At 42.9% G+C, this 25,493-nt stretch overlaps 1 protein-coding gene across 3 annotated transcripts in view; it reads left to right on the forward strand.

The window, feature by feature from the left end:
• Nucleotides 1-11,660, forward strand: part of UBE2U (ubiquitin conjugating enzyme E2 U) — a 65,011-nt gene extending 53,351 nt beyond the window's left edge. For all 3 annotated transcript variants that reach the window (XM_070405279.1, XM_070405280.1, XM_070405282.1), the window contains 2 exons: nucleotides 767-861; nucleotides 10,072-11,660. In XM_070405279.1, coding sequence (XP_070261380.1) covers nucleotides 767-861; nucleotides 10,072-10,223 — 247 coding nt within the window. In that variant the 3' untranslated portion in view covers nucleotides 10,224-11,660. The remainder of the gene's footprint in view (nucleotides 1-766; nucleotides 862-10,071) is intronic.
• Nucleotides 11,661-25,493: the final 13,833 nt, after the last annotated feature.

The following is a 25,493-nucleotide window of genomic DNA, read 5'->3' on the forward strand; positions in this document are numbered from 1 at the left end:
AAATTGAATTGCTAGCTTAAACACCTTCACATAAAGACAACTCCAAGCCCAGGTGGCTTCATGGAGAATTTTTGTAGAGATTCAAGGGAAACATAATACCAATATACACAAACTCTTTCAGAAAGAGGATGTTTGCAGGTATAATTGGTTAAGATGAAGTTATGCTGGATTGATGTGGGCCCTAAATTCAATACCTGGTGTCCTTCTGAGAAAATGAGAGGGCATAGATACACACAGGGAAGAGGCCATATCTCGGTAGAGACAGAGATTAGAGTGATGCAGTTACAATTCAAGGAACACTAAGGATCACTGGAAGCCAGCAGAATTAGGAAGAGACAGGGCAGGATCTTCCCAAACGCCTTAAAGAGGGAGCGTGGCCCTAGCACCTGATTCCAGACGATAGCCCCCAGAGCTGTGAGAATAAATTTATACCGTCAAGTTTGTGGTCATTTATTATGGAGCCCCATTTGTATAGGAAACCAATACACCTTGCTATACCAAACGATGTTGTTTTATTATTGTTACAATATTAATCTTATACCATATTCATTTGCTTTTCTAACTACTCTTCTGTCGGGAAACACAAATTGGAACAATTTCAGTTTACTGTTGCATTAGTCAACACTCAGAATGGCACCATGTTCAAAATCCATTGCTCTACTCGTCTGTTTCATTTGATTTGTTTGCCTTATTTTTCTCAAAAGTAATGTAAGCATCCCAAAATTCATTTGGGAAGGTACATAATTTCTCCTTTTTCTTATTCTAGGTATGCTGCTGCCAAGGCTCAGTATACTAGAGAAACTAAAACTCCTTACAAAGTCCAATATCAAAGCAGCAGAATTTATCCCTCCCCAGCTTCAGGTAAACTGAGTTCAGCCTATTTGTTTTGCTTTGTGTTTAGAACTAAAATATCATTCATAATAATAAATTTAAATTTTTTGTTACTTTAAATAAATTTCAATATGTGAAGCTTAATCTTGTGTTTTTCTTTTAAAGTTGCTTTAACTCTTTCTGACTAACAAAATTTTTTTTAGAGTAAATTACTTACATAACAATTGGAGCTTTGAAAAAAATTAGTTAGTTATACTTTCAAGCCCACTACACTATAATATACAATTTGAAAATCTAAGGCTAAGTTTCAAAATGTATAAAAGCATTTAAAACAAGCAAAACAGTAAACTTTTCCCTAATACTCATTACAGACTCAAAGATATATGCAATATGGCTGAAAAGAAAGGAATAATGTTAGTTGAGTTGTTTTTGGTGCTCTTTTTGAAATAATGTTTTTCAAAGAAACATTTGGGATAGATTTAAGGTAGATTTTAAGGAGGAAGAGACAGCTGGTAATTTATAATAGAAATCAGTTCATACAGAAAGCAAAGCAAAACATTTGGGGGCAGAGAAGTTGGGTTTAGATAACAGCTCTATGTAGTCATGGCAAAGTCACTTAACCTCTGAGTTTCAGTGTTTTCATTCTCAGGTAGCACAGGGTAAATAAAAAAATGTTTAATAAGTATTTGTTTCTAATATGCTGCCCTATTTCACAGGATTCTTGTGACTAAATTACTCCATGTATGTAAAAATTTTTGTGAACTGGGAAGTACTATAAGTATTCGGTATTGTTTTCCTGACCCCTGTTCTTTAAACACATCTACACTAATAAAAGAGAAACATGGTAATTAATGTACGACCGCTACCCTTTTCATTGGCTAATCAGTGAGTATATGCAAATTAACTGTCAGCCAAGATGGCAGCCAGCAGCCAGGCACTGAAGCGAACATGAGGCTTGCTTGCTGCGGACTCCAACATTCCCCGCCTCACTTGCCGGCCTCTCAGTTGCAACTCTAAGCAACTATGTACTATGTTGCAAATAAGAAGCTAAACAAAACACCAGAAACCAGCCGGACTGAAAGCCAGCGGACCGAAACTTTGTATCAATGTTTTCAGCAGCGAGGCCTCAGAGCTAAAGCTGCCCCAGAATAAAAAATAAAAAAAAAAGAAAACAAGGAGCGGTTGGAAGCTTTAGTCACTCGCTTCCGGAAAACAGCCCTTAGCCCCTCACCCAGACTGGCCAGGCACCCCAGTGGGGACCCCCACCCTGATCCAGGACACCCTTCAGGGCAAACCAGCCGGCTCCCACCTGTGCACCAGGCCTCTATCCTATATAGTAAAAGGGTAATATGCCTCCCAGCACCAGGATCAGCGGAGCAGCGAGGCTCCCGGCACCGGGATCAGCGTGACAGGGGGCAGCGCCCAAACCCCCAGATAGCCCTGCGGCTCTGTGTGTGACAGGGGGCGGCATCCCAACCCCCTGATCAGCCCTGCTCTGTGCCTGATAGGGGGGAGCTCCCCAATCCCCTGATTGCCCTGCGGCTCTGTGTGTGACAGGGTGCGGCGTCCCAACACCCCCCCCCCCACGGGCCCTGATCTGTGCCTGATAGAGGGGAGCTCCCCAATCCCCTGATTGCCCTGTGGCTCTGTGTTTGACAGGGTGCAGCACACCAACCCCCTGATCGGCCCTGCTCTGTGGGTGATAGAGGGTGGCGCCCCAAACCCCCTCCACGGGCCTTGCTCTGTGTGTGACAGGGTAGAGCCATAACCTCCCCATTGGCCCTGCCCTGAGTGTGACAGGGTGCAGCGCCCCAACCCCCTGATTCAGCCCTGCTCTGTGTGTGACAGGGGGCAGTTCCCCAACTCCCCTATCGGCCCTACTGTGTGAGTGACAAGGGGGAGCTCCTCAACCCCCTGATTGACCCTGCTCTGTGAGTGACAGGGTACGGACCCCCAACCCCCCTGGTGGGCCCTGCTCTGTGAGTGACAGGGGGCAGCGCCCCAACCCCCTGATCGGCCCTGCTCTGTGCATGACAAGGGGTGGCGCCGCAACCTCCCATCGACCCTGCCTTGAGTGTGACAGGGGGCGGTGCCCCAACCCCCCAATCGGCCCTACCCTGAGCGTGACTGAGGGTGGCATCGCAACCTCCTGATCCGCCCTACTCTGTGCATGACGGGGCAGCGCCCCGACTCCCCCATCGGCCCTGCTCTGAGCCTGACCAGGGGCTGCACTTAGGGATTGGGCCTGCCCTCTGCCACCCAGGAGCAGGCCTAAGCCATCAGGTCGTTATCTCCCGAGGGGTCCCAGACTGCGAGAGGGCACAGGCCGGGCTGGGGGACCCCCCTCCCCCTGCCCCCCGAGTGCACAAATTTTTGTGCACCGGGCTTCTAGTCTATACTAATAAAAGGTTAATATGCTAATTCGACCGAACGTCTTCTGAATGTCCTTTCAAACAAAGCCACAGTGGCAGAGGCGGTTAGGGGTGATCAGGCCAGCAGGGGGGAGCAATTAGGAGGCGATCCGGTTGGCAGGCAGAGGTGGTTAGGGGCAATCAGGCTGGCAGGGGAGCAGTTAGGGGCATCAGGCCAGCAGGCAGAGGTGGTTATGGGTGATTAGGCAGGCAGGCAGGTGAGCAGTTAGGAGCCAGTGGTCCCAGATTGCGAGAGGGATGTCTGACTGCCTGTGGGATCAGGCCTAAACTGGCAGTTGGACATCCCTTGAGGGGTCCTGGATTGGAGATGGTGCATGCCGAGCTGAGGGACCCCCTAACTTCCGTGCACAAATTTTGTGCACCAGGCCTCTAGTTAGCTTATAAATGCTAGGCACTGCAATAACCTTCATTCAATGATTCTCCATGGTTCCTGCACTCATACTCTAACTTTCTTTTCCCTAGCTCAAGTCCTACTTCTCTTTCTCCTCCTTGTTTTGGTATACCAATCAGATTTTCTTCTCTAAGTCACCAGCCTCAGTTTCTCTGTTCAACTCTGCCTTCTTCCAGGCTCCCTGCAAGGAATGGTAAGAAATGTTACATTTTCCAGCCTTACTCTCTGCTTCCTCCATGAATTCTCCGCTCCTTTCTGCAATCATTATCCTCCAACATTCCCACCATCTTCACCAATAGAAAGAGATCATCTGGGGAAGTTAATGAATACAATTTCTACCCATGCTTTGTCAGACTGCTTTCTACAGCTCAACTCTGCTTTTGTTTTACTGACTCTAAAATCCTTTGTTTCCCAGTTCATTCAGGATAAAATTTAGATTCTTTGACATGGCAAAGTGTTTGCTGCTCTAATATCTGCCTTTTCGGTGATATCTCTTACCACTCCCTCATTCACTCCCGAAACACCACACAGCACTAGGGTCATGTTGTTTATTTCCTTCCTCAATTAAAAAAAAAATTGACAGTACACTATGTTTTCTCATATTCCCACTCCAAACAACCTTTTCTCCTTTCTTTCTTTTCTTTTCTAGTACCTACTCATCCTTTGAGATTCATCTCAGGTATTACCTTCTCTAGGAAACTTCCCCTGTCGTCTCTCTCAGAGCATTTTTATCATGCACTTCATGCCCTATTACTTTTCTATTGCTATGTAACGAATTTACCCCATGCTTAATGGTTTAAAACAACACATTTATTATTTCACAGTTTCTGTGTGCCTAGAGTCCAGGCACAGTGTTACTTGATCCTCTGCTTGGGATTTCATAGGCTGCAATCAAGGGATCAGCTGGGCTGCATTCTTATCTGCAGGCTTGAATGGGGAAGGATCTGCTTCCAAGCTCTCTAAGGTTGTTGACAGAATTCACTTCCTTCTGTCCTTAGAATGGAGCCCCAAGCTTCTCACTGGCTATACACTGGAGCCCTCCCTCAGCTCCTAGAGGCTGCCTGTAGTGCATTGCCATGTGGGCTTTCCCAACATAGCCTTTCCTTCAGCCAGCCAGCAGGGAGAGTCTTTAGAGCTAGTCTGATAGCAAGATGGAATATTATGTATTGTAACATAATCATGGGAGTGGGACTCCTCACCTTTGGCATGTTTTATTGATTAGAAGAAAATCGTAGGTCCCACCCATACTTAAAAGGGAGAGGATTACATAAAGGCATGAACACTAGAATTTGGGGATCATGACAGACCACCTTAGAGTTTGCCTTCCACACATGCTGTGTGATACTAGTCCCTTTACTGCCAGTCTAGACTCTTCAATAGAAAGTGACCTCCTGAGGGAAGGGGCTGCTTACCCCTAGTCTGCCACAGCACAGTGCTTGGCATATAATAGGTATTCAACATTCATGAGTGAATGAAGGAATGGATGAATGAAGTAGAGTTGGCATGCTTTTAGCAGCTTTCATTTTGGAAAAGGGGGAGTGAATCTATGATGAGTGAGAAATATTAAGAAAGGTGAGCTGGAAGGGAGAATATTTTAAGGAATGTCCATAAATTAATTAGTTCTTCAGTGCTGAGCCCTGTCTTCTTTGAAAAAGGAGTAGACCATCCTTTGTGTTTAATCTTACACTAAGAGAAGAGACTGTACCTAAAATGTCATGGTAATTTAGATTATTGTTCAGAAATATTCACTCTTATCCTATTTCACCTCCATGGGAACAGTATACTCCCTTGACCCTTGACGTCAAGCTTTGCCATGTGACTTGTTTTGATCAATGGGTTAGTAGGTGTGCCATGCTCAGGGTCTAGGAAGGGTTTGTGCAATTTGGCTTGCTCTTTTTCATGCCTGCCATCCTCCCAAGAACATGCCTGGACTAGCCCTCTGGTCACAGAAACAGATGAGAGGCACCGAGCTCAGCTTTCCCAGCCACGCCTTCTGGCCATGTCCAGCCCAAGGAAGCCAGCCAAACTGCCAATGTGTGACCTACACAAATGCTTATTGTTCTATGTCACTGAGATTTTGTGGTTGTACATTATGTAGCAACGGTGAACTTACACAGGACATTAAATGGAAATATGACTCAGAAAATGAGTGAACTTTGTGCCCCTATTTAGCAGAAAGGTTTCAGCATGTCATAGTTTGCCAATGAGAAAATTCTGAGATTTAGGAGGTGGGAGAGAAGAAGAGATCATTATCCCTTTTTAAAATTTATTTTTCAATTACAGCTGACATTCAATATTATATTAGTTTCAGGTGTACAGCATAGTGGTTAGACATTTATATAATTTATGAGTGATCCTCCTGATAAGTCTAGACCCACCTGGCACTATACACAGTTATTAAAATATTATTGATTATATTCCCTATGCTGTACTTCATATATCCATGACTATTTTATAGCTATCAGTTTGTACTTCTTAATTCTTTTACCTTTTTTACTTAGCCCTCCAACCCACCTTCCATCTGGAAACCCTCAGTTTGTTATCTGAATTTATGAGTCTGTTTCTGGTTTGTTTGTTTATTTATTTTATTCTTTAGATTCAACATATAAGAGAAATCATATGGCTTTTGTATTTTTCTGTCTGACTTATTTCACTTAGCATAATACCGTCTAGATCCATTCATGCTGTCACATAAGATATCATTATTTTTATGGCCTAGTAATAGTCCATTGTGTATATATGTACCACAGCTTCTTTATTCAATCATCTATTGACAGGCACTTGGGTTGCTTCCATAGCTTGACTATTATAAATAACACTGCAGTGAACATAGGGGTACATATATTCTTTCAAATTATGTTTTGGGTTTCTTCAGATATATACCAGAAGTGGAATTTCTAGGTCTTAAGGCAGTTCAATTTTTATTTTTTGAGGTAACTCCATACTGCTTTCCACAGTGGCTGTACCAATTTGCATTCCCACCAACAGTGCACGAGGGTTCCCTTTTCTCCACATCCTTGCCAACACTTCTTGTTTGTTGATTTATTGATAATAGCCAATCTGACAGATGTGAGGTGGTACCTCATTGTGGTTTTATTTTGCATTTCTCTGAGGGTTAGTAACATTGAGCATCTTTTCATATGTCTATTGGCCATCTCTGTGTCCTCTTTGGAGAAGTGCCTATTCAGGTCCTTTGCCCATTTTTTAATTGGAGCATTGTTGTTTTCTGGTGTTGAGTTGTCTGAGTTCTTTATAAATTTTGGATATTAACCCCTTATTAGATATACCATTGGTGAATATGTTCTCCCATTTAGTAGGTTGTTTTTGTTTTGTTGATGGTTTCCTTTGCAAACCTTTTTAGTTTGATGAAATCACATTTGTTTATTTTTGGTTCCCTTGTGTGAGAAGATATATCAGAAAAAATATTAGTAAGAAAGCTTACCATCTATGTTTTCTTCTAGGAGTTTTATGGTTTGGGGTTTTATAGTCAAGTCTTTATTTTGAGTTTATTCTTGTATATGATGTAAGAAGGTAGTCTAGTTTCTTTTCCTTTCTTTTTTTTTTTTTTTGCACGTATCTGTCCAATTTTCCCAACACCATTTAGAATAGGCTATCTTTACCCCATTTTATATTCTTGCTTCCTTTGTCATATATTAACTGACCATATATATGTGGGTTAATTTCTGTTCCATTCCATTGATCTGTGTGTCTGTTTTTAGGCCAGTATCATGATGTTTTGATCATTATGACCTTGTAGTATAGTTTGGTATCAGGTAGCATGGTTCCTCCCACTTTGTTTTTATTTTTCAAGATTGCTGTGGCTATTCAGGGCAACCATTATTCTTGAGAACGTGTGTGTATCACACACGGCAGCCTCCTTTCATGCAACTCTCCACAAACTCTCACTTTACAAATATGATGGCTTCATGAATATGCTCATCATGAATTTTTGTCCCACTTTGGGTGGCAGCATGTGTGCAGCTACTTGATTTCCCCATAAGTTGGTTTCCCCACTCGTGTCAGTGCATCAGGCTAAAGGAGGTAGAGACTGGTTTTCCAGTCCCCCAGCTGTAGCCTTCAATACCTTCATTCCCCCAGGACTTCCACACCTGTATAAGCCCAGTTTCCTTTATTAAACCTCTCATTCCTCTATTACTTATAGTGGCTCTGTTTTCCTAACTGAATTCAGATTGATACAGAAGTGAATGGAAATAAACCATTTGATAATAATCAGAGCCCAGCCGTCAGAACATATGTTAATATCTTCAGTAACTAATTTTTTAAGATAAAAAAAATTAGAAGAAGCAGAGTTTCTGGGATCCATCCCAAGAAAGACAAACTATAAGGCAAATATAATTTGTGCTTTCATAACTTATTTTAACACAGAAACACAGATATTGATTCCCAACAATAAATCCAACTTTTCTCAGGGGACTTATAATACTTAAGTTTTTCTGGAGGAAAGAAGTTCAAAATAGTATTTATTTATTTTTCTCTCATAAGGAATCATTTCTATGCTTATTTTGTATTAAGCTCTGCTAATCTAACCAGGATTTCTTTTTATGTTTCCTGGGAGTTGTTGGTGTTTAAAAAAAAATAAAATAAAAAAACAGGGTAGGAACTAGAAGGCGAATGGTTAAAATGATTGACACCCAACATTCATTCCACTCCAACAACTGGTGCCAGCTAATGCCATTTTCCTTGCCAGCAACTAGTTTAGGAGTGGGGTATGACAATCTCACTTGAAAGGAAATATATTGGGCCTCAGAGGATGGTTTTCTACTCTTAAAAATGAAACCCTGGAGCGAAGACCTCCCTTTTCTTCTCTGGACGTTGCCATGTCTGATGTGAGTGATGCTAGAATGGCCACATCTCTCTCGCTGTGAGTCTGAAGATGACACCAAAGATGGCCAAGCGGAGCAGTAAAGAGAACTTGTCCTTAATGCCATTGTTGAGGCACCGTGTCATTCAGTCCTGCCCCGCTCTGACTTTTCTCTCCTGTGAGGTGAGACATTTCCCTGTTGTTTCAATTGTTTTGAATTGGGCTCTGTATTTCCTATAACCAGAAGCATGTGACTTTAGGAAGGCCTGAACACAGTTTGAAAAAAAACTGGCGTCAGTTCCATTAGTGATGCGTTCATAGAAAATAAAGTAGAAGGTTTTCTCAAGGGAAAAACAGAATTTAGTTTTAAAATAATGAAAGCTAGAGACTAACACTAAAGCGCAAAGATAAAAACGTGATCATTGCAGACCTCATAGGAAATGGCAGCTGTCTAAACTCCAATTTCTCCTCAAACCTTTCTGTACCAAAGAGACTAAGAGAACAATTCATTCATAGCCTTCATCTATAGCACGATTTGAAGGCAATGAATATCACAAGGTTCATTTGATATGTAATTGGGGGAATAAACATCAGAGACCAACAGAGTTTATCCTGCAACCCATACTAGGCAATGAATTAACTGGCAACTAGGTAGAAGGGATGAAGTGTAGAGGGAGCAGAGTATAAGTAGCACCAACTAAGGTTCATCCCTAGAAAGCAAGTTCCCCATGCTGAGTGGAAATATTGAGAAATATAGATACTATGTCTATACTATTCTTTAAAAGATATAATCCGTTTCTTTCCCTGTTCACAAGACCCTTCTAAGAGATGAAACTCCTTTGCATGACACATGAGGCTCTCCTCATCTGGCCTCAGCTCAGCCGGGCAGCTCCACTGACTCCACCATGCCCTTCAACACGGCGATTTGGGACTCCCATGAACCTGGGAGCAATTGTTATTAGCTAGCAGTCCTTGGACAAGTTACTGCAGGGCACTCAGTCTAGATTGACTCATCTATAACATAAGGATAATAATACCTGCCCGTCACAAGGGTTGTGTCTACGTTAAATCATATTATACATGTAGACTGCTGAACGCAGCACCTGGCCCAGTGCAAATACTGAAGTACAAACTCTGATGACCTCCAAACCTGTCAGGTCCTCATGTACCTCTGTGCCTTTGCATGTGCTGTGTCCTCTCTCCTGCCCTCTTCTTTGCCCTCTGCTTTCTAAGTCCACTTCTGTTCTCATTGGACACAGCGATCCCATCCCTGTGCTGCTACAGCACTCCTGCACACCTTTTTCCTGACACGTCCACTGGCACGAAGCAGGGAGTCCGTAAATATGTGTTAAATGAATAAACCAACCAAGACTACAAAGATTGACCAAAATGGAAAGAATGATTTCTAACAAAAAAGTTCATTGCAAGGCGTAAAATTTAGAAAGTTTAAAAGGGTTGCTTGCGTTCACTCACATGACCTTAGGAATTATGCTACCAATGCAGGAATGCTCCTCTTTTTATTGTATTTCCGACCATGTCTATTACATTTCTGTTTTTCATACTTCTTATTGCAGTTCTGTTGTGTTTTTCTCTAGGTTCGCCATCTGAAACAGAAGTTGTCTTAAAGATACATGAAGCAGAGGAGTGGGAAGGTGATGGTGAGCACATACATGAGCCAGGGGAAGAGGAAGTGGAGGAACTGGTCAACTGGACCCATACTCTTAATTCAGATACTTTAGATGTGTAAGTCAAAGGCCCCAGGATTTAAAAAAGAAACAGCCTCAACCACAGCTCAGCTTCATGCAGCAACTTTGGAAGACTCTCAGAACTTGGATTCCATTTCCACCCCTCCCCCCACCCCCACCCCCAGGTTGGTCTCATCCTCTCACTGCAAGTACAAATTATAAATATGAGTAAAAATCCGTGACTCTGATCCTTTGAATTTTTTGAGCTCCACTTCATTGTTTGAACCCAAGTTAGCCAAGTTTGGGGTGTCCATTGTGGCATTCCAATCAATGGTATTATACCCACACTTGGTAAGTGACTGGATAGAAGTTTCTGCAGTCAGGGCATGGGTCAGGAGAGGCTGCGATAGGAGGGGAGCTCTCGGGAGCTTCAGCATCTGGACATTAATCCAGACAGAGGGATCTTACCATTTATCTACATCCACTTTGTTTAGTGTCTTTTTCCCTCCACATTCAAGGGATGCAAGGTCGCCTGTCCACCTTCCTCTTCTGTTTTCTTCCAGAATGCATGCTCTGTTTTCCCTTTGAGCAGCCCTCTCCTCATATTCTCATGTCTGTATTCTCTCCCTCTCTTTTTGCTGTGTTACTTCCACCTGCAAATGTGCTTGGGTCGCTCCTATTCCAAATTATGTCTCTACCTATGATCCTGCATTTCTACTTCCCTCAACACCATCTCATTCATACTGTCTCAGTCAGATTTATTCAGCGTAGTCTATCATTTACTCTCTTTATTTCTTCAGTTCACTTTACATTTTCACCCACTGCAAATAAAAATCTATGTTCTGCTTATGCTGTTCAATTAAAATTCACTAGGATCACAGAAGACTTCTTCTATGTTGCCCAAATTCAACAGATACCTTATCTTACTGGGCCTATGGGCTATTTGTAATATTATTGATCATTTCTCTTTTTAAAAATGTTTATTGCCTTGCCTTCAGAGAGACTTATTTTGAGACTTACCTACCTCCACAATGCTCTCCCCACAAACACCATAAATATCAATAGATATAAGTATGTTTGTGTATATTTATAGATAGATAGCTAGATACCCAGAAATCTGCAGATTTTTATTTAAATCTTTATTGTTGAAAGTATTACATATGTCCCTTTTCCCCCCATTGCCCTCACCCACTTCCTCCCCCTCCGCAGTTATTATTAGACATCCTAGGTGACTCCGACAGAAATGACCTGGCTGACACTTTGAGACACAATAAAATTCCAAAACTGGGTGCAAATATGATTAGCATGGCACAACAAATGGTACCAGTCAGTTCTGGGACCGTCGCATTGTGTAATGAAGCCCCTTCACCGCGTTCACAGCCTAATTTGGAGAGAGATGTCATATTGAGGTCCTGTGAGCATGAGTCCAGTCCCCTTGTGACAGGCCCAGGTGCATGCATAGAACAAGGGAGGAGGAAAGAAGCAGGGAATCCCAGAGGCCAGGGGATTGTCAAGGCGGGGGGGGGGGGGGGGGGGGGGGGGGGGGAGGCGTATGTAATACCCTTTGTAATACTTTAAGCAATAAAACAATTAAAAATAAATAAATAAGTAAATAAATTTCCCTATAATGTTTGGATGTACGTCATGTTAACCTTAAGAGTCAGGGTTTTGAAATTGGCTTTATTGTTTAGAATCCACTTGCCCTCCAGATGGCGCCAGTTAGCTATTTAATGTGCTCTAGTCTAGTCATGGGGCTCTAACTCTCCTTAAATGCCAGGCGCCAAGTCTTGTTAGGCTTTTTAAAGGCTTGAACATTTTTTTATAAGAGCAGGAATATTTTGCTTCCCCTCCCCAGAAAGATGTTTACTCATCCCAGGGAAGATTTACTAATTGGGAAATAACCCCGAGCTTACAAATTACACAGGTTGATACAATCACAGAAGCAACCTGGAGAAGTACAAGGAGAACTCCTGACCACTGCCTTCAGGCAGGACCACACAGATGCTGACTACCCTCTCAGGGATGAGCATGAGTACAAAGAACCAGAAAAGCTCCCTGTCGTTTGTTGTTGTTGTTTTTGTTTTGTTTTGTTTTGTTTTTGTTTAATGACTTCCAGACATTGTGCCTTCACAGAGAGCTGCTTCCCCTCCTACCTGAGGGAGGCAGGCCTTTCTGGGGCTGGCAGAGGCCAGAAGGCCCCAGGGCCCGTCTTCCTCCTAGCCGGCTGCCTGCTGGCTTCTCACTCGCTTCTCACTCATGGATGCCCCTAAAGAGTGAATGCCCAGCAACAGTACATGGGGTGGGGCGTCACGGGAGGCCCCGTCCTGCACATCTCTGTTCACTTGTTTATTCATGCATTTGTTCATTAGCGGGTTAAACATTTTAAATTTGGGGTGTTTTGTTTTTGAGACCTAGAATTCAGTTTAACCCGCTATCGCCAGAGAGTGAGATCCAAATCTTATTTAAATATTTAATCCCAGGAGAAGTCGTCAATATCCACCTTCCAGGAGGGAGTTCCTTTTTGGCTACTCTAATTCCCCGGTGCAAAGGCATAAGGCCACTTGCTTTGGAGTTTTCCTCATAAAAGATGGAGAACAGCTGGCTCTCATTTTCTGGACCACATCCCTCACTAGCTCGGCAGGTTAATGTTCGGGGTCCCATGCTCTCCCACTAGCTGGGCTAGCAGCCCAGCCCTTATCGCTTTTTGTCACGGCCCGGACATCCAGACCCTCTCCCTGCTCCTCATCTCACTTTTAAGGTCTTGAGGCCAGACTAGAATCCAGATGAAAGGCGATCACACTAACGACCAAGGATAATTATATTTACAAGTTAAATTCTGTTTCAGCAAATACAATTACAACATCCAGTCCGATCTCCTGAGGCTTTTTTGCATGTCTCAACAACTAGCTCGTGTTAGCAGTGTTTTACTGATAGAGAAAATTCCTTTTGTAGAGGAGAAAGTCATATATAGTAGATATGTTGTTCAGAAAGTGCTATGCATTTTGAAGTCAAACTACACAATTAAGTTGTTGCTCTGGTTAAGTGTGTGTATAATAATTGATTTATAACATGTCTAAGATAAACCTCAGTCTATGTCGCAGTGAGGCTAATAAGATAACATGAATTTTTTAATGTGCAAATTATAACTCTGATTTCTGATATTGTGTGATTACTAGAAATAAAAATTTCCCCATATTCAGCTGCATATAACAAAAGACTAAATAAAAGATTAAAGGATACAGATTCATTTTTCTCACAAAACAAGACGCCCCGAGGTGGGATGTGGTCAGCATTGGTCCAGCTAGCTGTGCAATGGTGCCGGTTAACGACCAAGCTTTTTCTGTATGTCATTGGAGAGTGTTGGTCTTTGTCTTCATACCTTTTGTTTCGTGGTTACAAGATGGCTGCTAAAGCTCCAGACATCACCCCTGTGTCTAAGATAGGAAGAAGGGGAGAAGAAGACGGGGAGCAGTGCTGGCTGCTATTTCTGTTCCAGAGCGAACGGCTACCTCAAGATGACTCAGCATCTTCAATACCGGAAAGGAAATCTGCTAGCAACTTTAAAGTCAGTTCTGTTAATATAATTTAGCTGTACATTCAGTCTTTCATTATTGTTGGAATGAATTTATTGATAAGGGGGATTATATACATATCAACTTCTCTTTTATATTTTTGCACTTGCAAAAATATCTGGCTCACCGTGAAGCAGATGCGAGACAGGCAATGAATGAAGACTACAGAAATTCTAGGCATTTATATTTTGTTTAGGCAACCAAATATTCTGGGTGTCCTATGACAGGGCTATTTCACATTTTCTGTGAAGCCAGCAGATACAAAAAGAGTCCCAGCACAGGGTCCTCCTTGAAGTAATTTCTTCTCAGTCATAAAGTAACTCAGAATGAAGGAATTGTGGAATGATGAGGCTCATTCTGTATTTCAGCATTTGTGGGCTTCAATGATGTAGACAGTCCATTGGCATCTCATAAACAAGAGTATGCTTAGGCCATAGCACACTCGAATACAGGTAGCAACAGTTAGGGATGGTCAGGCACAGGGTGGCCTCAGACAAAAAGATGGCTTAATGTTAGTGTTCGGTATAAACTGCAGGTCTAGAATCCAAGATACCTAGATAGGGCCTGGGGAGAACAAGGTACTTGTCATTAAGAGCAATTTAGCTAATTATCTAAGAGCAGTAAACTACAGTGTCCTAGAACTGCGGAGTGAGTGGGGAGTATGATTCAGCATTCAAGACTTTGATATGTCAGAAGAGCTCTGAGTTGTAGAACTAATTTCACTCTGTAAATAACAGCATTCTGGGACTTTCATATCCAGAACCTCTCATCTTGGGCCCTAATCTGATTGCCTTAGTGATGAAGTAAGTCCAGTGCCATTGTCCCATATTAAAATCTCTGATTGGTACAAAGAGAGAACCAGAAAAGCTCAAGAATTATTTTTTAATTCTTTATTAAGCTGAGGCCACCATGTGCCTGCCCATCCCTGACTGTTGCTACCTGTGTTCTAGTGTGAATATTAATTTGGCTGAAAATTAAGGAGAACCTTATCAGAGAAAAATCTAAAGAATGTTCAGGTTTTCAAGATAGCGAAGTGCAAGTAAAGTTCTGCTTAACTTGCAATGAAGTAAACCCAAGGAATATTCTATCTTGTTTTGGTCAGAACACCTAAAAGTAATCCTATCTCACACTGGTAAAAAATACTAATAAAAAAAAGTAAGAATTAAGGCATAATCTATTAAAGTGAAAGATTTGGAAATGAAAAAATATGCTGAATTTTATCAGGAAGCTTCAGAAATTTAGATTCAAATAGATACCACCTTCCAAATTCCATATATCTCCCAATTAAAAAAAATATGTGAATTTAAAGAAAAATATGAATTTGTACACTCACGATTTTGTCAAAATCTGTTAGTTCTCTTTGTTCTAAAGTCAAGTTATAAGTACAACATTTCTATGGAGCAGTGTTGTCTGTTTTGCATACAGGTGGTATCCCTTTTATATTTATCCTAACATCGAGAAGGGTGTGGTAGTTGATTTGTTGCTCACAAAACGAAGGGATCAAATAGTGTGCCAGTTAGCTTTTGCTGTGTAACAAACTACCTTAAAACTGTGAGGCTCAAACCAACAGCCATTTATTTAGCTCACGATTCTTCATATCAGCAATTTGGAGTGGACTTGGTTTCTCAGTCCTTCCAATGGCAGTGGGACTCACCAAGCTGTACCTGCAGTCAACATCCATGTGTTTGTAGTTCGCATCAGCTCAGCTAAGGTCTGTCTGATCCAGAGGGCTCCACCCTTGTCCTTTTTGGTCTTTCATCCTTTAGCTAACCAGCACAGGTTGTTTACATGGCAGCTGGACAGGTTCCCAGAGAGAGAGTGGAAGTGTTCAAGGTCCCTGAGGCCTGAGTTCACAACTGGCACACCATTACTTCTATTACATTGTATCAGCCAAAACAGATCACAGGTTCAGCCCAGATTTGAGGGGAAGACCAACTGACTACATCTTTTAATGGGAAAGCCATGAAGCCATAATTACAGAGGACATGAATACAGGGAGGAATGAAGAACTGTGGTCATTTTTACAGCGTATTAAAAACAGTAGATAAGTCAATACATATCTCCCTCTACTACTACAAAAAGTCTTCATTTGTTCATTCATATGCCAGGCATTGTAGTAGGTAATGGGGATAGTGCAGGAGATTCTCAAATAATTATACTACTACTAGAGGCCCGATGCACGGATTTGTGCACTGGTGGGGTCCCTTGGCCTGGCCTGTGGGTATCGGACCAAAACCGGCTCTCTGACATCCTCTGAGGGGTCCCGGATTGTGAGAGGGTGGTTCTCGGGTGATGCACCCCAGAATCGGGCTCCCTCCTCTCTGGTTCTGGGTGCGTCACCCGAGAACCACAGCTGCCAAGTCACCGCAGCTCGGCAGCTCCGGCATTGAGCATCTGCCCCCTGGTGGTCATTACGCATCATAACTACCGGTTGGCTGGTTGCTTAGGCTTTTATATATATAGATGCCATGTGAAGTATGAAAAGATAGGCCTGTGCTTGATAAATGAAAGCAACTTGCCCCCAGTTTTATGCCAAATGCATATTCTTTGTTTACTTGGTATAATAAAAATAAATTGATTTTTAAAAAACCAAAATAACCAGATCTGGAGATTTACCTTCCCTTTATAGTCCATAAAGACTTGAATTTTGTCTATTTTCATCATTGCTTTATTGCTTGTGCCTTGAACAGTGCCTGACGTATAGTAGACACTCAATAATATTTGAATGCTGATTCAAAGTCCCTTAGTAATGTAACTATCTGGACAGACCATAAGAGGGCAGGAAATGGTGCTTTCATGGTGGGGACAAAATCATCTGGGTGTTCTCACTGGTGCACACAGGTATCTCCATTCCCTTTTGTCACTTATTTAATATTTTCTGTTGCTATTTAATGAAGAAGTGTAGCAGAGTAGATGTTTCCCACCTGGTATAGTGATTCACCATTCCCAGCTATGATTGGGAGTAGAGTTTTGACCCCATACCTTTCTGGCATTTGAATCAATGTGTTTGCAAGTGAAAGAGAATGTGGCAGTCATAGCAGACAACAACCAGAAGAGCAAACATTTCTGCCCTGTCTGGTGTTGCTCAGTAGTTGGTGCCTGCACACCTAAGGGTTGCAGTTTCGCTCCCCAGCCCTGGTCGGCACATATGAGAGGCATCCAATCGATGTGTCTATCTCACATCAATGTTTTTCTCTCTCTCTCCCCCCTGCCCCCTCCTCCCTCCCACTGTCTTTGGAGATCAACGGAAAAAGTGTCCTCTAGTGAGGATTAACAAACATTCCATTTTTCTTCAGGGACTAGGAGTCTAGATCTTGCTTTTCCCACTGCCGACCAATGGTAAGGGGAGAAAGAGGAAGCTGGGTTCAGTCGACCAGGGACCAGTGAAGAACAGTGGGCCTATTCGCTCATTCTTTTGTTCATTTATGCATTCACTCAGTTAGTCATGTATTGTAATGGTTAAATTTACGAGCCAATTTGACTAGAGCACAGGGTGCCCACATATTTGGTCAAACATTTTGGACATTTCTGTTTTCAGATGAGATTAATGTTTAAATCGGTAGATCGAGGAAAGCAACTGGCCCTCTCTAATGTGGATGAGCCCTTATCCAATAAGTTGTCCTGAATTGCTCAAAAAGGAGGACCATCCCTTGAGTGAGAGAGTTATTCCTGCCTTTGGGCTTGAACTGAAACATCAGTTCTTCCTGGGTCTTGAGCCCGCTGGCCTTCAAACTGGACCTGCGCCCTCAGCTCTCCTGGGACTCAACTTGCTGACATGCCCTGCAGGTCTTGAGACATGCCAGCCGCCATACTCAGGTGAGCCCATTCCTTATAATAAATCTCCATCTGTATATGCATTCACTTGCTTCTCTTTCTCTACAGAACCCTAATACATGCACATATTCAATCATTTAACAAATATTTATTGGGTTAAATTCTGGGACAGTGATAAACCCTGTACCCATTGAGCTTATAATTTAAAGGAGAATATAAATGAATAAATAGAAGTGGTATGATGGGTGAAGTTCAAGCTGAATTGGGTGTCACAAGGACCTTTAACTGAGACTTGTGCGGGGGGACTCATAAAAAGCTTTCCAGAGGCAGTAACACCTAAGCTGAGCCCTGAAGAATAAGTGGAGTTAGCCAGGCAATGAGGAAAATTGTGGGGAAGTGCATGGGCAGAAGGAACAGTTTGTCTTGAGACCTGAATGAGACAGATGACAGGACACAACACCTAAGGCCTCAAAGTAGTTCAATATAACTGTTTTGAAGAGTTGATAGTCAACGGGCAGGAAAAATAAGGCAAAAAAAGAAGAGAGAGGAGCCAGATCATACATGAGACAGAGGCCTAGGTGAGAAGTGATGGCTACCTGACAAGGGCAGAGCAGAGAGAAGACAAAGTGGAAGGATTCCAGGGTTACACAGGAGGCTGAGTTGACAAGTGTTGGTGATGAATTAGACTTGAGAAGAGAGGGGTCAGGGTTTCCTGTTGAGCGGAGGGATAGCGGGGCCATTTACTGAGATGGGGGTTAAGCAATGCGGGATGGGAGGGGATATTGCCAATAATCTGATGTGTTTTTTGTTTTTCTTTCAGGGTCAAACTTACTATCCATTTAATCAGATCTCAAATGGACAAAGCCGGGTTCTGGAGTGAGCCAGACTCAGCCCAAACCAGGTGCTTCCCCGTCTGAGGGCTATGAGATGTGACCTTGGGCAAATTACTTAACCTCTCTGAGACTCACCTTCCTCATCATAAAGTGGAGAAACAATAGCGCATATCTCAGAGTTGTTGGAGTTCAATAACAAAATGTATATAGTGTCTCACCCAGTGTTGAGTTCAATAAATGCTAACTACAATGACTGTGTCTGAAAATGGTAGAAAAAGGAAGCAAGAGAATTAGCCCCAAAGGCTGTTCATAAAATGTGGGAGGAGTCCAAGGGCTGGAGCTTGGAGAAAAAGAGAAAACACACGTGTGAGGACATGTGGTGAACCCAGCCCCTAGACTTTTGTCTTAATCCGTATTGAGACACTTCATCCCCGTGAGAGGCCAACCAGAAGATGTGCTTACTCCCCATCCCAGAAACACATTCTCAGTGGCTTTGCCCTGAGTATTTGTCTTATATCTGTTTCCCAAATCTCCAGCACCACATTAGATGATAATGTTCTGGAAAAGTATATATTAAAAACTAACTTCCTTCCACCAAAAAAAGCAACGGTTCTGTAGCTCTGCCCTTGGGTGCCCAGCTCTGAAGCTAAATCTCGACTCACGTGGGAGCACCACCAACCCTCTCAGAGCGCTGGTTTCCTCATCTGTGAGGTGAAGTTAAGACTAGCAGCCACCTCAGAGGGGGTCGTGAGGATTAAATGAGTCAATATTTTTAAAGTGAGTGGAAAAATTGCTGGTCCAAGTAAACCTTCAGTAAACGTTAGCCACTATTACAGGGTCAGAGGAAAAGCGAGAAAGCCAGGCCAGGGCCTCCCCAGGCCCTCAAGCCCTGAACTGCAGCAGTGTCCAAGTCTGAGAGGGCCAGTTACCCTGGGTCCTCCATGCTGGGTGGGAGGAGGTAACAACAGCAACACTTGTCCGTTTGGAGACATCATTTCATTGAAGTTCATAATTCATGGGGTATGTACTCTTCCCAATGGAGAGGTGAGGTAACCAAGGCTCAGGAGTTAAGGAACTCGACTGAGATTATATAAAGGATTTAACATTTTATTCTTCTGGAAAAGAGCTGCAAGTGGATTAGAGAGAAGTTGACACATAGTTCGGGAGCCCATGAAAGACCAGAAGCCACAACTGGCACTTCCCCCCAAGACGTGGGGATTCAAGAGAGTAAGAAGCCGTGATTTTGGTGTCCGAGGAGAAGTCTCCTGGAGAGTCTTCTAGATGAATGACAGCTGCCTCTCCAGGCCCAGCCTTTCCCGGGTCAGGGCTGGAAGATCCCATCTGCTGGTCTCCTCCTCCAGCCGGGCTGGTCTGGCAGCCTGCCAGCCTAACAGCCTGTGTATTCGAGGAGGCCTGATTTTAATAAATGTCTATTTCCTGTAGAAAACCGGTTTGGGTTGTAACTCAACCATTCTTGATCACATCAGGACTAACCCTGGCAGCCAGCTTGGCCGCTTGTGTGCAAATTGTATACAATGGCAGATTGTTTAGCCTTGATTGCAATCCAGAGCAACTTAAGGGAAAAGGAGGGAGGAAGAGAAAAGAAAGAAAAAGTGAAAGAAAATAAATAAATCCAAAGCTTATATATAAACACACAATATTGTAAAGTCCCAATTCTCTTTAAAGAAAATACAGAATCAATTAGTATCTCTCTCTCTGTCTCTCTCTCTCTCTCTCTCACACACACACACACACACACACACACACACACACACACACACACAATAGAGAACAGACAAATGATGAATCTTAAGTTGAAGTCTTTTCCCCCCTGTCTTTTTCCTCTTTACCAACTCATCTCACATTCAAGAAGAATTGGAGGAGTGAAAATCAAGGCCTAGGGGGAAATAGCATGTTTAAAGGATCTTTAAAAAGGAAGCAAAGTAAGAGTGGGTCTGAGAGGGTGAATGAGAGGATTAAAAAAAATTGAGTATCAAGTATCAGCATATTAAAATTGTGTTGAAGAAGGATATAAAGTTAGAAATTATATAAATTCAATGATGAGAAAGTATCCTATTTTATGCCTATGTTCTCATAAAAAGTATTATGTGATGAGCTATGTTTAGGGCCTCCCTTTCCCAGCTTCATCAAATATCTCTGCCTTTTTCTACACCCTTGGTTCACAAATATATGTATACACGCATCTGGGAGTGTTTCCTTAGAGTCCCTGCCCTCAAGTGCTAGGTAAAGCAGGCCTTTCTTCTCCCATGTATCATAGACCCATGTTCTACTCTCATGGCCTTCTTCTGAGCTAACTGGATATACTAGTGAGTGTTTATGGATATTACTATGCCCACATTATGCTTGAATTATTCTGAAGGTAAGAAGGCATGTCGTTGTCATATTAGGAATTCTAGACACCTGGGCAGGCCTGTTGGGGAGATGTTTCCTGGGTGAGCAGACCTAGTGTGTCCAGTCAGTCATATGGCAGGGAGATCCATGATTCATTCACGGTAGAACTGACCTTCCTGGGCATATATCAATACCAAGGGCAAAGGCAGAGGTTTATTGGTAGCCAGGGCACGCTTCAGATGTAATATAGGACTTATGTCAGTCGTCGGAATAAATCAGAATGTACTGAATGAAACAGTGTGGGATTCCAATGAGGGTAGGTTTTCAAGTCACCATGGATTCCAGCGTAGAGAGATAGCTAAGCAAGCAAATGAAAGAACATAAGGAAATTAAACCAAGAATAGGTTTGGATAGGTGGTGAGGTGGGTAGGAGATGGAAAACGGGCTATGGATAGGGGAATGGAATAGAACTTTTATTTCAACTAAACAATTTCCTATTGAACACCATTATGTCCTTGGGACTGTGTTGGACTCAAAGTGATAGGCCATGATGCTTTCCATCAGTGTTTTAGTGCCTTTTTTGGTGGAGGTGGGAGGTTCTGGTCACAGTGCTTATGCATGAAGTGGCTAGAAACAGGTTCTTAACTGAGGCAGGGGGAGGAAAGGAAATATAAGAATCATCTAAGAAGTTTTTTCAAAAACATGTCCTAGATTTCAAAGGTTAGAATCTCTGAGGTGAAAATGAGCTTTCCTGGTGTGAAAAGTTTCCCAAAACATCCAGGTGTGTAGCCTTCATTACTAGCCATTGAATTCGCCCAGCACATTCCAGACTTCCCTGATCATAAGGATCACCTGAGTTGCCTATTAAATTAAACTATAGATTCCCTGGCTCCACCCACCTCCAGCGTTGCTGGTTCAGCAGACTCAGCGTAGGGCACAGAGATGTGTATTTATAACAGTTGTTTCAAGTAATTCATAGAAATGGGTACATTTGAAGAATACCAAATTAGGTAATACTTACACGTATTCAAGAAATATTCACTGAGCACCTGCTATCCTGCTGAATGCTGGGAAAACGGGAAATCAACCCGAACCCTTCAATCCGGGAGCCCACCCAGAACGCAAATACACGGTAGGTGCAATCAAGGGCGGTGAGGGTTGCTGACAAGAGACTAAGGGGGGTGGAGGGGGCGGGGGTCTTAATGGAGACTGTGGGCAAGGGAGATTTGCTGAAAGGGGTGGGAGCTGAAGTGGGCTGTGAAGGATTTGGTGCTGTGGAGAGGAAGGCGAGGTCACGTGGACAGGAGGCAGTGATGCGTGCGGCATGCCCTGAGGCCCCGAGAAGGGGGAACTGGCATGGAAGCCTGGATGGGTGCTGCTTTGTTAGGGACGGGCAGTCATCGTGTCTGACGGTGGAGCGGCAGAATGGTCCAAGTATGGGCAGTGTGGCCACACTGCTGGGCTGGACTCCCAGCTCTGCCATGTACCCAGGATATATTATTTCCCTCTCCTGTACCTGGTTATCTTATAGGCAAAATGGAAATGGGACTAGCCTTCCTAGGTTGCTGTGCGCTTCAGTCAGCATACTCCCTAGTATTTCATACAAGCACTCATAAATGTGGGTGCGACTGTTATGTTTTACAGTGTTCACTGCTTGCTCTCCCAAGCACTAATCCGTTTGATCCTCACAGCAATACTGAGAGGTTGGTGTTATTATTAATCCCATTTTACAAATGAGAACATTGAAGCTAAGAGAAGCCAAGAAACCCAAACAAACTAATCAGCTTTAACTTGAACCCATGTCTCTTAACAGCATATAATCTATTCTTTTTTTTTAATCCCAAAACGAGCTATTCAGATTACAAGGGTGTCCTTGAGTCCCACCTTAAGAAAGTTAGATTCAATTCTGCCCTGATTAGGCCGCATTTAAGCAGAAGATGGACATGTTGAAATTAGTGTTATGGAAAGTGAAATATTCTGGTTTAGATGGAAGCGGACACCAGTGAGGGCCTAGAAGATGTGAGTTAGTTACAGTACTTTGGGGGAAAACAGAGCCTTAGCACAACAAGGTTGGTGAGTGAAGGACGAACTGGTGATAGAAACTGAAAAAACAAAACAAAACTAAACAACAACAAAAGGAAATATATCCTAACACGCAATGAGAATTGATGTACAGCATGCTCAGAGGGTGCTGGGGTTCTTGTTCCAGCATCTAGAAGGGTTCAGGAAATCTGGAGAAGGTCTGTGTGTAACTTAATAGAGTCCAGAGATGAAACATAATTTTGAAAGGCATTATAGGGAGTCAGAGAAGACTTAGCTTAAGGAACTAAATTCTCCTTGTCTCAGGACCCCTTGCTATTTATTAACACAAATTGTCCTAAGGCAAGGTGGAGATATACACTTCAAAGGGTAAGGTTAGGTACAGAATCCATTGTCAGATTGGAAGAATTTGCCTACGGCTGTTCAGGTGTTTGGCCAGTAGGAGGCAATAACATGTAGATTAAGATGCCCTGAGCTGTCTGGCAGCAAGCAATCATCCCTTTTCAGGTTTGAGGAAATGCCCTTGCCACTCCCAGATGATTCAGCCCTTGCTGAGCTGCTGGAATTGGCTTCCGGCAGGAGGGGCCAGTCCAAGATTCAAACTTATAGCTGCCCTTTTCATTTCTAGTTGAAATGAAAAAGCTGGGAGTGTTACATTCTGTTTCTCGTATTTATTTCACATGCTGGAGCATTCTTTCTACAACTTTGCTCAAAGCGTTGTATTTACCAAGCTCTGTGGTCATTATTATTTATTGTCTCTCACATTGCGGGTCCAAGGTCTCAGAACTTAACTCTAGAAATGGTTTTAGAATGCCCTAGGGACCCGGCTCTGTGGGGAAAGCTTTTCGGCATCCTAAACATAAACATCTTCCAAGTGAAAGCATTGATTGGGAAGCCTGGATGGATAAAATTAACTGCTGCCATCTCAGAGATGTCTGGTTCACATCCTGGGTAAAAAGGGGGGAAAGCCTTATGGAGCCTATTAATGTCAATATGTACTGACATGAAGCAGCATTATCCTAACCTCCTCCCAGCCCCATCTCTTCTGTTATCTGCTGCTCCTTAGTGCGGTTCAGTGTCCAGGAAGGTCCCCCATTGCACAGCCAGGCGGGGTCCTCTGCTGGCTGCTTCCTTGTCAAGTCATGGATTTGGTTTCTGGACAGGTTACATTGATTGCTGAAGTAAGTTGCAAAGCCAGTATTCAAAGTGTTCATATCTATCTTCATTGCTCTTTTAGGCCTTCTGAGAAACGTGGCATTTAAAAATAATTCTAAATAAAGTAGCTTATGATAGAAAAGTTCAAATAGCACACAAGTGCTTAAATCAGGAAGTGGAGTCACCAACGCCCACTCCCGTCAGAGGTGACCAGTGCTCCAGTCTGATAGCATCCTATCCAGTCCCACCTGGTGCGTGTGAACATCTGCACGTGCAAATCCACACCACGTCTTTTGAAAAAGGGAGAAGGCTCCGTCTATTCATACAATCCTGTAACCTCCCTTTCTCTCCCTCAACAACACATCTCAGGCAGCTTGAACACAAGGCAGATCTGCTTACTTTCAAAACTGTTTTCCAAGGCACCAAAACTTATTGAACCAATTCCCTGTTGATGGGCACTGAGGTTATTTTGATTTACTTTACTCTTTTAAAAAACACTGTTAAAACTATTGTTGGCCATATATCTTTGTAAACTAGTACTGTTGTGTGGAAAATTCCAAGAAATTGAGTGGCTGACGCAAAAGGATCATTTATCTTTTATGTTGATGGATATTTAAATAACCTCTACAATGTTTGTCTTGCTTCATCCTCCTCCCAGCAACAGAGTACGATGGTATTAATCCACACCCTCGCCACCACTAAATATTCTTGATATTTTCAGTTTCTCCAGTGTGATAAGGGGCGCTTTTTATTCATTCATTCATCCATCCATTTATGCAATCCACATTTATGTACTGAGAGCCTACCATGTGCCATTCTAGTTTCTGGAGATACCTCAGTGTAAAACACAAAGTCTCTGTCCACACCAAGATGAACTGTTTCAGAGGTGAGAGAGGAAATAAATGTAGTAACAAATATATACAGTGTGTATACAGGGATGGCAAAAGTAGGTTTGCAGTTATTCATATGGAAAATAATAATAAATAAATAATACAAGATTAAACTCTGTTTTGCATACTCACAACTGTAAACCTGCCTTTGTCCCACCCTGTAGAATGGATCAGGTGGCAATGTGTTGTGCAGTAGAATTCAACTGGGGACGGGTGTTAGAGTGCGGGAGACAGGGTTAGAATTTAGGAGAATGTACACAGGAAGGCCTCTCTTACCAAAGACACTTAAACAGGAACCCGAATGAAACAAGGGAACGAGCCACGCATTTGTTTTGTCTAAGGCAGTGGTTCTCAACCTTGGCTGCACATTAGAATCACCTGGGAATCTTTTTAAAATCCTGATTTCTGGGCCTCATCCTCCGGAAATTCTGTTTCTTTGTTACTAATGTTGTGGCCTCACCCCATAACAAAGAAAGAGAATTTCCAGAGGATGAGAACCAGAAATCAGGATTTTAAAAAGATTCCCAGGTGACTCTAATGTGCAGCCAAGGTTGAGAACCACTGGTCTAAGGGAAGCATCTTCTGGCTCAGAGCAAGTGTTATCAAAGTCCCTGGTTGGGCTCCTAGTGGGTGTGTTTGAGAACAGTGAGGAGGCCACCTGGCTGGAGCAGAGTGAGCCAGGTGGGGGCGTTGCAGGGTAGGATGCTTTCTTACTC

The sequence above is a fragment of the Myotis yumanensis genome, unplaced genomic scaffold (assembly GCF_028538775.1).
Source record: "Myotis yumanensis isolate MYYU_CA2020_CCGP unplaced genomic scaffold, mMyoYum1.0.hap1 SCAF_2, whole genome shotgun sequence".
Lineage (NCBI taxonomy): Eukaryota > Metazoa > Chordata > Mammalia > Chiroptera > Vespertilionidae > Myotis > Myotis yumanensis.